Genomic DNA, 17,236 nt, shown 5'->3' with positions numbered 1-17,236 from the left:
AGAAAAGGAAATATATACCTGTTTGAATGCAGATTTACAAAGAATAGCAAGGAGAGATAAGAAAGCCTTCCTCAGTGATCAATGCAAAGAAATAGAGGAAAACAATAGAATGGGAAAGACTAGAAATCTCTTCAAGAAAATTAGAGATACCAAAGGAACATTTCATGCAAAGATGGGCACAATAAAGGACAGAAATGGTATGGACCTAACAGAAGCAGAAGATATTAAGAAGAAGTGGCAAGAATACACAGAAGAACTGTACAAAAAAGATCTTCATGACTCAGATAACCACTATGGTGTGATCACTGACGTAGAGCCAGACATCCTGAAATGTGAAGTCAAGTGGACCTTAGAAAGCGTCACTACGAACAACGCTGGTGGAGGTGATGGAATTCCAGTGGAGCTATTTCAAATCCTGAAAGAGGATGCTGTGAAAGTGCTGCCCTCAATATGCCAGCAAATTTGGAAAATTCAGCAGTGGCCACAGGACTGGAAAAGGTCAGTTTTCATTTCAATCCCAAAGAAAGGCAATGCCAAAGAATGCTCAAACTACCGCACAATTGCACTCATCTCACACTCTAGTAAAGTAATGTTCAAAATTCTCCAAGCCAGGCTTCAGCAATATGTGAACTGTGAACTTCCAGATGTTCAAGCTGGATTTGCAAAAAGAAGAGGAACCAGAGATCAAATTGCCAACATCTGTTGGATCATCGATAAAGCAAGAGCGTTCCAGAAAACCATCTACTTCTGCTTTATTGACTACGCCAAAGCCTTTGATTGTGTGAATCACAACACACTGTGGAAAATTCTTAAAGAGATGGGAATACCAGACCACCTGACCTGCCTCCTGAGAAATCTGTAGAGAAGTCAAGAAGCAACAGTTAGAACTGGATATGGAACAATAGACTGGTTCCAAGTTGGGAAATGAGTATGTCAAGGCTGTATATTGTCACCCTGCTTATTAAACTTATATGCAGAGTGCATCATGAGAAACACTGGGCTGGATGAAGCGCAAGCTGCAATGAAGATTGCTGGGAGAAATATCAATAACCTCGGATATGCAGATGACATCACCCTTATGGCAGAAAGTGAAGAAGAATGAAAGAGCCTCTTGATGAAAGTGAAAGAGGAGAGTGAAAAAGCTAGCTTAAAGCTCAACATTCAGAAAACTAAGATCATGGCATCTGGTCAATCACTTCATGGCAAGTAAATGGAGAAACAAATGTAACAGTGAGAGACTTTATCTTTTGGGCTCCTAAATCAGTGCAGATGGTGACTGCAGCCATGAAATTAAAAGACGCTTGCTCCTTGAAAGAAAAGCTATGACCAACCTAGACAGCATATTAAAAAGCAGAGACATTACTTTGCCTAAAAAGGTCTGTCTAGTCAGAGTTATTGTTTTTCCAGTGGTCATGTATGGATGTGACAGTTGGACTATAAAGAAAGCTAAGCACCAAAGAATTAATGCTTTTGAATTGTGGTTCTGGAGAAGACTCTTGAGAGTCCCTTGGACTGCAAGGAGATCCAACCAGTCCATCCTAAAGGAAATCAGTCCTGAATATTCATTGAAGGACTGATATTGAAACTGAAACTCCAGTACTTTGGCCATCTGATACGAAGAGCTGACTCACTGGAAAAGACCCTGATGCTGGGAAAGATTGAAGACAGGAGGAGAAGGGGACAACAGAGGATGAGATGGTTGGATGGCATCACCGACTCGATGCACATGAGTTTGAGCAAGCTCCAAGAGTTGGTGATGGACAGGGAAGCCTGGCATGCTGCAGTCCATGGGGCCGCAAAGAGTTGAACCCAACTGAGCGAGTGAACTGAACTGGGTAAAGAATCTGCCTGCAATGCATGAGATCCAGTTTCAATCCTCAGGTCAGGAAGATTCCCCTGGAGAAGGGAATGACAGCCCACTCCAGTATTCTTGCCTGAAGAATCATGGACAGAGGAGCCTGGCGGGCTACAGTCCATGGGATGGCAAAGAGTAGGACACAGCTGAGGGACTAACCCACTCACTGGGTCCTTCCAGTGAAGAAATAGACCTAATTTCCAGAGAGCATTTTAAGTGAACCTCACACTCCAAGTCTCTCCTCCTTCTGTCCCAGGTGTGGTCCAAGAAGAGCCCTGCTCACTGAGACCCTCCTCCTCACTTGGGAGAGGGACCACTCACCCTTCCCTGCTTTGCTCAGAGGTCCAGCTTCTAGTGTCCTAGGTCTTGACCCTCAGCTCCAGGGTCCTCTACCTCTTTCCCCAGAAGCCCTAGGAGAGAGCCCTAATGAAAAGCAATGTTTCTTTGGCCCTCCTCCCATCACAGAATTCCTGTGGTGGGCATGCTGGTTGACCCTGTCTTAGTGATGGGGGCTGAACCCCTGAATGACTAGAGCACCAAATGCATGTCTCAGATACCATGGAAGTGTATTTCTAGATCACGTAGCATGCAGCGGGATATTCCAGGTAAACGGGATCTAAGCCACATGAACTAGAAGCGACCTGGGCTTCTTCCAGCTGTGGCTCCAACATCCCCAAGACCCAGGGCCCATGAAAGGGGAACAGAAAATAAAGAATGCATGCTGCTCTCTCAGAGGCATCTCATGCTGCTATGACTGGAAGTCAGTGTTATGGGTACCCCCACCTGCAGAAGGGGCTGGGAAATACTGCCTAACTCTCACCCAGTGAGGAGAGAGAGAGATGGAAGAGAGGGAAGCCCACAGCCCCTGCCACAGTCCCCATTCCTCCTCCTAAGTCCACCCTCCTTCACCTTCCTGCTCTCACCCCATTTGTCACTGTTAGCATGTGACATGGGGGCTTCCCTGGTGGCTCAGTGGTAAAGAATCTGCCTGCCAATGCAGGAGAAGTGGGTTTGATCCCGGAAGACCCCCTATAGCAAGAAATGGCAACTCATTCTGGTATTCTTGCCTGGGAAATCATGTTGACAGAGGAACCTTGCAGGCTACAGTCCATGGGGTCGCAAAAGAGTGGGACTTGATTTGGCAACTAAACGACAACAAGCACGTGACATATGGAAAATTGTATAACCTAGGAACTGATACAATCAGCAGTCAGCCACCTACTGCTTCTAAGGAGCAGGTAATAGAATCTTTTCCCCAATCATTGCTGACTTAGTAACACACAAGCCATAGCCCAGCACTGGTCTGCATTAGCATTCTCGGAGTTTTTACTTTGTTTGTTTTAAAATTTATTGTTTGTGCTGTTACTCACTATCTGCAGGCCTCACTGATGTGTACCAGCTCCAGGGGAAATAAAAATCAAACCTTAGCAAACATCTTTCCTGAGCACAAATGTGTTTCAGAGCATCGAGCTCAGCATCAGTTTTGGGATGTTAATCCTTGGATACATTCTCAGGATCCCATTCAGACACATTTGCCTTACTGATACTGTTCATGGAAAACCGGACTAGACTTGGGGTCACAGCACCTTGATGGGGGTGTGCAGCCTCCACTCCCACTCCAGCTGAGGCTGCTTCCTCCCACGTCCCAAGGTACAGGAGAAGTCCAGTTGATTTTGACTGGACATTTATTGGGTGCCCTGTGGAATAATGTGTGCTTTTGGCTTAGAGATGGAGGAGGGCGAAGGGGGAATGCAGTGTGACATGTCCAGAAACCCTAGTGGTCCATGGGAATTTGGCCAACTGGAGACTGAGTTCAGTTCAGTTCAGTTCAGTCTTGCAGTCGTGTCCAACTCCTTGCAACCCCATGGACTGCAGAACACCAGGCCTCCTGATCCATCACCAACTCCCGGATCTCACTCAAACTCATGTCCGTTGAGTTGGTGATGCCATCCAATCATCTCATCCTCTGTCGTCCCCTTCTCCTCCCACCTGCAATCTTTCTCAGCATCAGGGTCTTTTCCAGTGAGTCAGTTCTTCACATCAGGTGGCCAAAGTATTGGAGCTTCAGGTTCAGCATCAGTCTTTCCAATGAATATTCAGGACTGATTTCCTTTAGGATTGGCCTGGTTGGATCTCCTTGCAGCCCAAGTGAGCCTCAAGAGTCTTCAACACCACAGTTCAAAAGCATCAATTCTTCAGCGCTCAGCTTTCTTCACCGTCCAACTCTCATATCCATACATGACTACTGGAAAAACCATAGCTTTGACTAGATGGACCTTTTTAGGCAAAGAAATGTCTCTGCTTTTTAATATGCTGTCTAGGTTGGTCATAGCTTTTCTTCCAAGGAGCAAGCGTCTTTTAATTTCATGGCTGCAGTCACCATCTGCTGTGATTTTGGAGATTGAGTTCAGTTCAGTTCCGTCGCTCAGCCATGTCCGACTCTTTGCGACCCCATGAATTGCAGCATGCCAGGCCTCCCTGTCCATCACCAACTCCCAGAGTTCACTCAAACTCACCTCCATCGAGTCAGTGATGCCATCCAACCATCTCATCCTCTGTCGTCCCCTTCTCCTCCCGCCCCCAATCCCTCCCAGCATCAGGGTCTTTTCCAATGAGTCAACTCTTCCCATGAGGTGGCCAAAGTATTGCAGTTTCAGCTTTAGCATCAGTCCTTCCAAAGAACACCGAGGACTGATCTCCTTCAGAATGGACTGGTTGGATCTCCTTGCAGTCCAAGGGACTCTCAAGAGTCTTCTCCAACACCACAGTTCAAAAGCATCAATTCTTCAGCGCTCAGCTTTCTTCACAGTCCAACTCTCACATCCATACATGACCACTGGAAAAACCATAGCCTTGACTAGACGGACCTTTGTTGGCAAAGTAATTGGGTGAGACTCACTAAATTTTTTTTGGTCACGTTTTCTCTAATTGTTCAAAATGTGAGTGCATCCCAGGCAGGGCCTGTGTTTGCTGTTAATCAATGGGGGACTCTGGTTGTCCTGACACCCATCCCTCACTGCTTCAGGGGACAAGAATTTGCTGGCACTCTTCGACACATGACTTCAGTTGCACACATTCCCTGTATCCCCCTCCCAGCAACCCCCATAGCACCCCCCTCCCCACCTCATTTCCAGGTTCAGCCCTCTCCACCTTGACAGTCCCCTCCTGTGTCTCTGCCCCAGATTCCCTGTGAGAACCTTCCAGTGCTGCCCCTCCCCCAGGCAGGCCCTCAGCGGGGCCAGTGCCTGGACCACATGCTGAGACCTGAGGACTGGACTGCTAGGAGCCATCTCCACCACCCCCACTTCACTCCACCCCCCTCCCCCCACCTCCATCTGCATTCTGCAGAGGGGTTAGTTCTTCTCGCCTCCACCCCCAACCCATTACTGTCCTCTTCCCACTCCCAAAGCCAGAGCCCTTCTGTGTGTGCTGCCTGACCTTGGAGCCTGCATGGGTAATCAGGTAATGAGGGTCATTCCCACCTCCACACCCTCCTTCCTGCTGTTTTCCCAGCCTGGATTTTCCTGACCTGTCCCTTTCTGTTAGGCTTGTCTTATTCTGGCTCAAGGCCCCCTTCCTCCAGACAGCCTTTCTTGAGCTCTACCTAGGCTTAAACTGGACATGGAACAACAGACTGGTTCCAAATCGGGAAAGGAGTACATCAAGGCTGTATATTGTCACCCTGCTTATTTAACTTGTATGCAGAGTGCATCATGAGAAATGCTGGGCTGGATGAAGCACAAGCTGGAATCAGGATTGCTGGGAGAAATACCAATAACCTCAGATATGCAGATGACACCACCCTATGGCAGAAAGTGAAGAAGAACTAAAGAGTCTCTTGATGAAAGTGAAAGAGAAGAGTGAAAAATTTGGCTTAAAACTCAACATCCAGAAAATTAAGATCATGGCATCTGGTCCCATCACTTCATGACAAATAGATGGGGAAACAGTGGAAACAGTGGCAGACGTTCTTTTTTTGGGCTCCAAAATCACTGCAGATGGTGACTGCAGCCATGAAATTAAAAGACACTTGCTCCTTGGAAGGAAAGTTATGACCAACCTAGACAGCATATTAAAAAGCAGAAACATTACTTTGCCAACAAAGGTCCATCTAGTCAAGGCTATGGTTTTTCCAGTGGTCGTGTATGGATGTGAGAGTTGGACTATAAAGAAAGCTGAGCACCAAAGAATTGATGCTTTTGAACTGTGGTGTTGGAGAACTCTTGGGAATCCCTTGGACTGCAAGGAGATCCAACCAGTCCATCCTAAAGGAAATCAGTCCTGAATATTCATTGAAAGGACTGATATTGAAACTGAAACTCCAATACTTTGGCCATCTGATGCGAAGAGCTGACTCATTGGAAAAAGACCCTGATGCTGGGTAAGATTGAAGGTGGGAGGAGAAGGGGACGACGGAAGATGAGATGGTTGGATGGCATCACCGACTCAGTGGACATGAGTTTGAGTGAGCTTCAGGAGTTCATGATGGATGGGGAGGCCTGGTGTTCTGCAGTCCATGGGGTCACAAAGAGTCGTACAAGACTGAGAGACTGAACTAACCGAACTGACTGACCTCAGCTTGAGTAGCTATTGCGGAAACTGCCCAACTCAGATGGGACTCAGACACAGCCAGAACCCAGACTGGGGCTTGATCCAATGGGTTGTGACTCAAACTCACTGTCTCTAATTGAAATCGCATACTGGTCTCAGGACTTAAGGAAGCTGAGATTCTTTATGTGTCAGTGCAGAAGGAATTCAGCGAGAGGCAAAGTGATAGGTTAAAAGTGTATTTATTTAGAGAGCTAACACAGTCTGTAGACAGAGTACCGTCTGCCTCAAAAGGTGAAAGCAGCCCTGAAATGAGGGGTGGTTAGTTTTTATGGGCTGAGTAATTTTATAGGCTAATGAGTGGGAGGATTATTCTAACTAGATTATTCTAACTATTTCAAGGAAGGGGCAAGGATTTCCAGGAATCAGACCACCACCCATTTTTTGGCCTTTTATGATTGGCCTCTGTTGTGACATGGGTTTGTGTGTCATTCAGCACGCTAATGTATTACAATGAGTGTATAATAAGGCTCAAGGTCCACGGGAAGTCCAACCTTATGCCATCTTGAGCCTAATGCATTCTAAGAAGGTTATATTGTATCCACAACGGCTTCTTTTAAAGGCTGTGCCCTGCCCCCTTCCCTCCTGTTTCATTACCAGGTCCAGGTGAGTGGGCCTTAAGCAGAGTCCTCTGTGAAGAAAAGTCGCTCAGTCATGTCCGACTCTTTGCAACCCCATGGACTGTAGCCCTGCCAAGCCCCTCTATCCATGAGATTTTCCAGGCAAGTATACTGCAGTGGGTTGCCATTTCGTTCTCTAGGGGATCTTCCCGACCCAGGGATCGAACCCAGGTCTCCCACACTGCAGGCAGAATCTTTACTATCTGAGCCACCAGGGAAGCCCTAGAGTCCTCTCCTGGAGTAGAAACCCTAGATTTTCTGCAAGATGAAACTATTGAAATTGTGTCAGAGACAATAAACTGCCCCTCCCCGTTAGTTAACAGAAACTTTCAGCCACAAATGTAGCCCCAAAGGGTGGGAAGCATACTTACCTTGCACTAGTAGAGAGTGTAGGAATACCAGGTAAATCCACTCTCTAGTGTGTGTGCAAGCATATTTAGTCATGTCCAACTCTTTGCCACTTCACCGCCTGTAGCCCAAGGTCCTCTGTCCATGGAATTTTCCAAGCAAGAATACTGGAGGGGGTAGCCATGTCCTTCTCCAGGGATCAACCCAACCCAGAGATCGAACCCACACCTCTTGTGTCTCCTGCATTGGCAGGCAGATTCTTTACCGCTGAGCCACCTGGGACTGTGGTCAAAACGTGATCCTTGCCTTTGTTTTGTGCCTGTGGTGCAGCCTCAGTGAACCTGCACTGCAGATGGGATTCAAACACAATCTTCCAACTGAAGCTGCACAACTCGTCTCAGGATATAATGAAGCTCAGGCTCTTTATGTCCGTGCAGAAGGATTTCAGCAAGAGGCAAAGTGATAGGTAAAAAGCAAATTTATTAATAGCTTATCCTTTGTAAAGAGGTTGTGGAAAAATGGCGTGTGAGAGGATGGTCATGTCCCAGGTCTTGGGCGAGTTCCTGAGATGGATGCCAAGTGAGGGTCTTTGGCTTGGAGGAGGAGAGAATTCAGGAGTGAGCCATAGTCAAGTGAAAGGAGTGATGCACGTTCTGAATCCTTTCATCTCAGACTGGGACTTCAACCCATGTGCTGGGACTTGCATCCAGCCAAAACCCACTGTCTTCCAACTGAGATCACATACCTGGTTTCAGACCCAGCGAATCTCAGGTTCTTGATGTCTCATTGCAGAATTCAATGATAGACAAATTGATAGGTAAAAACTGGATTTATTTAGAGAGAAACATCCTCCAAAGACAGAGTGTGGGCCCTCACAGAGGGTGAGGGCAGTGGCCTCAAAATGTGGTATGGTCAGCTTTTATGGGCTGGGTAATTTCATAGGCTAATGAGTGAGAGGATTATTCCAACTATTTTGGAGAAAGGACAGAGATTTCCAGGAATTAGGCCACTGTCCACCTTTTGATTTTGATGGTCAGTGTTGGAGCTGTCATGGTGCCCTGGGTATGTCACTTAGCTTGCTGAAAGTGTTAGTTGCTCAGTCATGTCTGACTCTTTGTGACCACATGGACTATAGCCCACCAGGCTCCTCTGTCCATGGAATTCTCCAAGCAAGAATACTAGAGTGGGTTGCCATTCCCTTCTCCAGGGTATCTTCCTGACCCAGGGATTGAACTTTAGTCTCCCGCAGTGCAGGCAGATTCTTTTCCATCTGAGCCACCAGAGAAGCCCTGCCAAGCTTGCTGATGTGTTACAATGAATGTAAACTGAGGATCAAGGTGCGGTGGAAGTTGACTTGTCTGCCATCTTGGACCTACTTCATTCTAAGCAGTTTATGTTGTGTCCTTGGGCTAGTTCATTCTTTCAAAGGTTGTGCGCTGCCGCCTTCTGTTTCAATTCCATAGGCAGAATGCAGTCCATTTCAAATGGTGAGCACAGTGGTGAAATATGGGGTGGTTAGTTTCTATGAGATGGGTAATTTCATAGGGTAATGAGTGGGAGGATTATTCCAACTATTTTGTCGAAGGGACAGACACTTCCAAGAATTGGGCCATGCCCACTATTTGACCTTTTATGCTTGGCCTTGGAACTGTCATGGTGCCACTGGGGGTATTGTTTAACATATGCTAATCTATTACAATGGATTTACAATGAGGCTCAGGGTCTACTGGGAGTCCAATCTTCTGCCATGTTGGAGCTAGTTATTTTTAACCATTTTACATCATCTACTCAAAAATTATGTCATTCCTTAATTTTTTTTTTAATTTTGTTGAAGTATAATTGATTTATAATGTGTTAATTTCTGCTGTACAACAAAGTGGTGTGTGTGTATATATATATATATATATATATATATATCTCTATCAGAGAAGGCAATGGCACCCCACTCCAGTACTCTTGCCTGAAAATCCCATGGACGGAGGAGCCTGGTAGGCTGCAGTCCATGGGGTCACTAAGAGTCGGACACGACTGAGCAACTTCACTTTTCACTTTTCACTTTCACGCGTTGGAGAAGGAAATGGCAACCCACTCCAGTGTTCTTGCCTGGAGAATCCCAGGGACGGGGGAGCCTGGTGGGCTGCCGTCTATGGGGTCGCACAGAGTCGGACACGACTGAAGTGACTTAGCATAGCATATATATATATATATATATATATATATATACACACATATATATATATATGTATATATTGCTTTCCACTGTGGTTTATCACAGGATACTGAATTAGTTCCCTGTGCTGTACAGTAGGACCCTGTTGCTTATCTGTTTTATATATACTAGTTTGCATCTGCTAATCCCGAACTCCCAATCCTTCCCTCCCCTTTGGCAACCACAAGTTTGTTCTCTATGTCAGAGTCTGTTTCTGTTTCTTAGGTGTCTTCCCTTAAGTCCTATTTTAGACTCCACATATAAGTTACATCATACGGTGTTCGTCTTTGTCTTTCTGGCTTTCGTAGTTAAGTACGATCATCTCCAGGTCCATCCATATTGCTGCAGTGTTTCATTCTTTTTTGTGGCTGAGTGATGTTCTGTTGCGGGCTTCCCAGGTGGTGCTAGTGGAAAAGAACCCACCTGCCAGCACAGGAGATGCAGGTTCGATCCCTGGGTCAGGAAGATCCCCTGGAGGATGGCACGGCAACTGACTCCAATACCTGGAGAATCCCACGGACAGAGGAACCTAGGAGGCAAGGGTCCACGGGGTCACAAAGAGTCAGACATGACTGAAACACCTTAGCATGCACACACAATGTTCTACTGTATACATATATACACACACACCACACTTTGTTTACCCAGTCATCTGCTGATGAACATTTAGGTTGCTTCCATGTTTTGACTATTGTAAATAGTGCTGCTATGAACATAGGGGTGCACTTTTTGAATTGTAGTTTTTCTGGATATATGCCCAGAAGTGGGGTTACTGGATACATGACAACTCTTTTTTAGTTATATCATTCTTTTAAAGGTTATGCCCTGCCTGTCCCATTACAGCAGAGAAATGCCAGTAACTCTAACTAAAATACAGATTTCTAGTCTCCTTCACTTGGACCTAGTGAACCAGGAGCTCTGAAGGTGCAGCCCAGGAATCAGCATCTTTATCAGGCACTGTCTTAGCTTGGCTGTGGTTAGCTGTTTGGCATGAGATGCTGTAACCTTGGTCCTTCTACCCCAAGGGACTTGCAGCATCCCCTGGGGTCCTAGGGCCTCTTGCTTCCGTAGCTAAGGCCTGATAGCTCCACCTTAGAGCCCCAGGCCAAGGCTCACCCCTGGTTTTGACACATCATCCTACACCATTTTGCCTAATTGGGCAATCTATAAATATTTATTGAACTGACCTAGGACTCTCAAGGGCAAGGTCATGTTTTCTTTATTTCTCTGGGGCCAACTTCCAGCGTGTAGTAAGTACTCACTCTATCCCTGAGAGTAGGCTGTTAGATGAGGTCACAGATCCAGGACATACCTGCACAAAGAGACTGGAGAGGAGAGCAGCTCTAGTTGACTCCAGCTTCCCCACTCCTTGGGGTCTTTCTAGAGGAAGAGGAGGCTATGTTGTTTATGTTCACAACCCACAGACTTGCAGCTGGGCAGAAACTCTTGGTATGAGTTAGGAAAGGCAGATGTCATCACAGGTGTGTTTTCTAAGAAAGCCAACATGGGTGAGGAAATGAGATTGACCTCAACTGTCTTGACAATAGCTTGGCCAACCTGAACTTGTGTACACAGTTTTGTTTTTTGCTCTCCAAGATCAGGGCCATGTTAACAGTCCTTGGTGTGCTTCCTGGGTATCAGCTTAAATGGAGAAGACAGAGCTCTGAGATATGCAGGAAAGGAGCCCACCAGCCATGGATATGGGTATGAAAAAACTTAACCTTTTATGGGTAAAATAAGTTTGCCCTTAAGCTAAAGACCAAAAAGAAGTTGGAAAAAACTTAAGTGAGCCCTCAGACCATGAACTAAGAGAGAACCAAAAATGAATGGATTCCTGTTGTAGCGAGAAAATGCACATGGACACACATGGGAACAAGTGGGAATTATTGGCTCCTAAGAATTGTTCAGGGTTTCCCAGGAAAAGAATCTCTCTGCAAGGCAGGAGATGTGGGTTTCATCCCTGAGTTGGAAAGATCTCTGGAGAAGGAAATGGCAAGCCACTCCAGTATTCCTGCCTGGGAAATCCCATGAACAGAGGAGCCTGATGGGTTCTAGTCCACGGGGTCAAAAAAGAGTTGGACATGACTTAGAGACTAAACAACAACAACAACCAGGATTGTTCAGCATTATGGAAAGCAGCAGCAAGTATATACAGAGCAATATTACAGACTAGCCTCTCTGCTGGGATACAAGAGGTATTCAGAACAGCCCCTACCATCTCTGGGTGGAAAGCTAAGCCCTCTGCAAAGAGAGAACCACACAGAGGTTCTCAAAAGTAAGCATGCCTGCCTAAATGGCCAGGAAACTTCTTCAAGGGACAGAGTCCGGGTCTTACCTTGAATCCTGAATCTTTGATTTTTAAATATCTTAAATTCTTATATAGATCAAAGTTACTTGTCTTCAGTTCAGTCACTCAGTTGTGTCCGACTCTTTGCGACCCCATGAATCGCAGCACGCCAGGCCTCCCTGTCCATCACCAACTCCCGGAGTTCACCCAGACTCACGTCCATCGAGTCAGTGATGCCATCCAGCCATCTCATCTTCTGTCGTACCCTTCTCCTTCTGCCCCCAATCCCTCCCAGCATCAAAGTCTTTTCCAATGAGTCAACTCTTCGCATGAGGTGGCCAGAGTACTAGAGTTTCAGCTTCAGCATCATTCCCTCCAAAGAAATCCCAGGGCTGATCTCCTTCAGAATAGACTGGTTGGATCTCCTTGCAGTCCAAGGGACTCTCAAGAGTCTTCTCCAACACCACAGTTCAAAAGCATCAATTCTTCGGTGCTCAGCCTTCTTCACAGTCCAACTCTCACATCCATACATGACCACAGGAAAAACCATAGCCTTGACTAGACGAACTTTTGTTGGCAAAGTAATGTCTCTGCTTTTGAATATGCTATGTTGGTCATAACTTTCCTTCCAAGGAGTAAGCGTCTTTTAATCTCATGGCTGCAGTCACCATCTGCAGTGATTTTGGAGCCCAAAAAAATAAAGTCTGACACTGTTTCCACTGTTTCCCCATCTATTTCCCATGTACTTGTCTTAGGCTACATAATTGAAAGCAACAGAAACAAACTTTGGTTCAAGAAAAATAAAGTTTAGAAAAATATAACTGGGAACTAGGCTGAGAAAATGGGCAGAAACCACAGAGGCTGGAGAGTGGGAAGTATCACTGTTTAACCCTATGGGAACAGCCTGGTAAGGACACTGCTGTCACCACTGCAAGTCTAGGATTCCAGGGCTTCCAATTTAAAGTCATGCCCACATCCTAGCTGCAAGAGAGGCTGGAAGGTTCTGATTTTCAGCGGGAGGGGATACTCATGCATGAGGTAGAGAATTCCCCAAACACTGGAAGGGGGTTCAGCAGCCAAAACAAATGACAAATGCTCACCACACCTTCCATATCTAATACAGGAAAAGAAAGTATGAATGTGAAAGAATATTCATTATCATTTTCCAAAAAAGAAAACTGAAGGATGGGAATTGTGCAGGTTACCAATGCAGTAAGATTCTGCTCAGTGGGAATTAGGAAAGTTTTAAGGGGAAGGGGAACCTTAAAGACTTTGGAGGCATGGGATAAATGGAGAAGAGGTAGGGAGATTGTCCAGGCTGGGAGACCACCCAGAGGTCAAAATTAGCCACATAGGTGTGGGGGCAGGGAAGAGAAATTCCAACCTCCCTACAAAGCCAGCCTTCTCCAGGCTCAAGCTCTGACATGGGAAGACCCATCTTATCCAACATCTGTTGCAGATTCTTCAGCATCACCCAGAAGTCCTGTTTCTCATATATCATTTATCAATAACATCATGATATGGCTCAGGAGTAAAGAATCCACCTGCCAATGTAGGAGATGTGGGTTCAATCCCAGGGTTAGGAAGATTCTCCTGGAGAAGAAAATAGCAACCCACTCCAGTATGCTTGCCTAGAGAATCCCATGGACAGAGGAGCCTGGCGGGCTACAGTTCATGGGGTCATAAAGAGTTGGACACAGCTGAGCATGCACCTCAGATTAATTATCACAAGAATGGCATCACCACTACTCTGACAGTCATTGACTTTTAAGTGGACTGTTTAGTTGGTTTATATTTAATGTAATTAATGTATTGGTGTGGTTGTTATTTGCTTTTAGTTTGTTCAATCTATTTTTTATTCTTCAGTTCCTTTGCCCTCCTTTCTTTGGAGTTAATTTTTTACAATTATATTTTAATCTATCTACTGGCTTTTTAGCTATCCCTATTTGCATTCATTTAAGTAGGCATGTTAGGGATTTTAATAAATATTCTTAACTTTCCATAATTGTACCCCTTCACAAAAATGTAAGAATTTTACAATTATATAGCTTCATTCATAGCCTTCATCTATGAGCTATAGTTGTCATATATATTACATCTATATCTGTTGTATATACTTTATGATACATGCTCTACATTTTGTTCTGAACACTCATATTTTTAAGAGATAGTAAGAGAAAAATAGAGTCTTACGTGTACCTACATATTTAGCATTTCTAGTTTACTTCATTACTGATGGTCTGCATTTGATCTGATCTCATTTCCCTTCAGTATGACATAACTTTCTTTAACATTTCTCGAAGTTCAGATCTGTTCATGATTAATTATTTTAATTTTCATTGATATGGAAGTGTCCGTTTCACCTTCATTTCTTGAAGTGTATTTCCTCTGAATATAGAATCCTTGGTTGAAGGGTGTCTTTGTTGTTTCCTTCCAGCACTTGAGGCACAGGGTTTGCGGCAAAGTTAATTATCACCTAGATATGAAGACTGAAGATGCCAAGACTGTAAACAGAAGTCAGAAATTATGGCTCCAGGCCTCCTGTTCTCTGCTGATTTACTCAGTTGTCATCTTCCTTTTGCCACCCATTGCCCTACTTCTTCAATAAAATGAGCTCTTGCCTAAAAAGAGTTTATCATTTACATTTACTGGCCTGGGAGTTTCCCCCCACCCCAGACCTCTTGTTAAATAAGGACATCCTGTCATGAAGCTTTTCTGTCTTTTATTCCTGCTTGAAGGGCTATGACATTCCCACTGCCTAAGAGGAAAGACCCTTTCTCTCAAATGCTTTTCTTCTTGGCCACACACCCTAGTCTTCGGTTCACATTGTGAACCAACCACTTCTTCTAAGTGGTTTAGCTTATTATTTACAATGATCTTTCAGACTTTATCTAAAGCTTGGCTGGTGCAGCTGGAGGCAGCAAGGAGTGAGAGCTGGCGTTGTCCACTCCTCAGGCCTCTGCATTAGAAGGCTTCTGGCAGGTGCTCCTCTCAGATTTTCCCTCTCCAGCACCCCCCATACCACAAATAGACTTTTAATAAAGCCACAATGGTGGGTTCTCCTTGAAAAAAAAAAACTTCTGCCTCCTGCTGAAACTGTGAGAGAAGCTTGATTTTGAAAAGAGCTCAGTTTCATCTAGTTTATACAGTGGTCTGAAGGCTGCATTGGGATGTACTTCTTAAATGTTTGAATTCAAATGCTTTTAGAAAGGACAGGCATCACCAATTTCTATTTTGTTTTGACTGGCTCCTTCAAGTGTCTAGATGTGTAACCCTTGTGTGTGCCCAGTAACTCAGCTGTGTGATCCCATGGACTGTAGCCTGCCAGGCTCCTCTGTCCATGGAGTTCTCCAGGCAAGAATAGTGAAGTGAGTTGCCATTCCCTTCTCCAGGGGAATCTTCCCAACCCAGGGATCAAACCTGAGTCTCCTGCACTGGCAGGCGGATTCTTTACCACTGCACCACCTAGGAAACCTTGTCGCGAGCTCTATCTGGGAGCAACTAGCAGAGTACAAGGCACCTGGGATTTGGGCTCACCCACTGGCGCCTGAGTAAAGGATCCAAAGCCCAGAGAGCATCAACAGTAGCATCAAAGATGCGGAAACACACTTTCTAGGGCCCCAATACCAGCCCACCTGTTCTAGGTCCCACAGGAGCTGCTGGAAGCACAGACTCAGCGTCTAGGGGCCACCTAGAGTCCATGGCTGTGGTCCCCTCCTCCATCTTCTAAGTACATCACTCCAGTCTCTGCCTCTGTAGTCAACCTGCCTCCTCCTCTGCTCAAGTCAAATCTCCCCTCTGTCTCCCTCTTGAAGGATACTTGTGATTACATTAAGGGCCACCTAGATGACCCAGCATAACTCTCAAGATCCTTAATTTCATCACATCTGCAAAATCCCTTTTGCCATCTAAGGTAACAGTCACAGGTTCTGGTGATTAGGATGTAGACATATCTTGGAGGACCCACTAACCTGGCAAATCCTCACTGGCCCCCTGGTTCAGACTTCCTCTTTCTCTTCCAAGAGCCTTAAGACACTTCCCCAGGGTCTAAGGTGCATCGAGGGGTCGGGCTCCCCAGCGCAGCACACCAGATTGTAATTGCCCTTGTGCCGTTCTTCTGTCTCTTCTGCTTGAGGCCGAGGATCTCACCCATCTTCTTCCCGTTGGCATCCCCAAGCTCTAGCTCACAGTGTGTGCTCAATATACATTTGTAGGACTGAAAGTGCCCCTCTGCCTCTCAGCTAGAGGATGAGCAGCCCTGATGGAAGTGGGCACAGAGGTCCCCTGGTCAAGGTGATACAGGGGCCTGCAGAAAGCAGGGCCAGAGTGGGGCGTGCTGCCTGGACAGGCCACATTATGCTCTGGAGGTGCCTCCTTTGTGTTTGGAGCTGAGAGCTCTGCACCAGGGGTGTGACAGTCCGCCAGCAGCACAGCCCTGGGCTCCTCAGCCATGCACACTGTTCAGTGCAACGTTCCTACTGCTCTGAGCCCGGGAACGGGGCCCTTGGGAGCAAATGCTTGGAAGCCAATTTCACTGCTCTGCTGTGGTGGGCTGTGACTGGCTCCTTTAGTCACTGATTAGTTTTTCAGGGACATATAATCATTAGGCAAATTCCATCCATCTATCAGGGAAGATATAAACACAAGTAAACATTAACCTGGATACAAGGGTTTACAACCCACAGCTGCCCTTGGGCACATGGGCAGTGCCAGCTTGCCCTGGGTCCAGGTGGCTTCTTAGTTGAAGGGTAACTGATGGTATCATGCTTTCAATTTACTCCAACAGATACATGTTCCAAGGGAACATGACCCTTAGAATGTGAACTTACACATCACCAAGCTTTACCTACCGGCAACAAACACAAACACACATACCCCTCAAAGCTATGTTATGGCACAACTGCACGTGTTTATTTCTGTCAAGGCTAATTTAACTTTCGTTATTTATGCCAAAACTTATAAGCCAATAAAAATGTCCTTCAGATCAGGGATGCAAAGGAAAAGAAGTCCTGGTAATCTAAGACCTTGCTACAGCAAGCATCATGCACTTAACTCTTTTTTTTTTTTTTAAACGTGAACCACTTTTTAAATCTTTGTTGAATTTGTTACGATGTTGCTTATGTTTTGTTTTTTGGCTGCTGGAGGCATGTGGGGTCTTCTGACAGGGACTGAACCCACACTCCCTGTATTGGGAGCAAAGTCTTCGCCACTGGACCACCAGGGAAGTCCCCTGCACTTTGCTCTTGCGGGCGGCAAGCTGGGGCTGTTGACTGGTGTGTGTTTTCTTCTGCTGTGTGGTTGAGGTCATG

The 17,236-nt window shown here is 45.8% G+C and overlaps 1 protein-coding gene across 6 annotated transcripts in view; it reads left to right on the top strand.

Moving 5' to 3' along the window:
- The window catches only part of ANKRD46 (ankyrin repeat domain 46), a 93,070-nt gene extending 78,515 nt beyond the window's left edge, over window positions 1-14,555 (top strand). For 4 of the 6 annotated variants that reach the window (XM_086336148.1, XM_086336150.1, XM_086336156.1 and 1 more), the window contains one exon: window positions 14,365-14,555. In XM_086336148.1, coding sequence (XP_086192274.1) covers window positions 14,365-14,535 — 171 coding nt within the window. In that variant the 3' untranslated portion in view covers window positions 14,536-14,555. Of the gene's footprint in view, window positions 1-7,063; window positions 7,185-14,364 lie in introns of those variants that run through there. The other 2 variants (XM_086336154.1, XM_086336155.1) reach the window with 2 other exon arrangements.
- The last annotated feature ends 2,681 nt before the right edge of the window (window positions 14,556-17,236 follow it).

The sequence above is a fragment of the Bos grunniens genome, chromosome 14 (assembly GCF_055505025.1).
Source record: "Bos grunniens cultivar Pamir isolate PY7600 chromosome 14, Bosgru_T2T1.0, whole genome shotgun sequence".
In the NCBI taxonomy this organism is placed as follows: domain Eukaryota; kingdom Metazoa; phylum Chordata; class Mammalia; order Artiodactyla; family Bovidae; genus Bos; species Bos grunniens.
The sequence above is the reverse complement of the archived record's forward strand: the minus strand, read 5'-3'. Positions and strand labels throughout refer to the sequence as shown.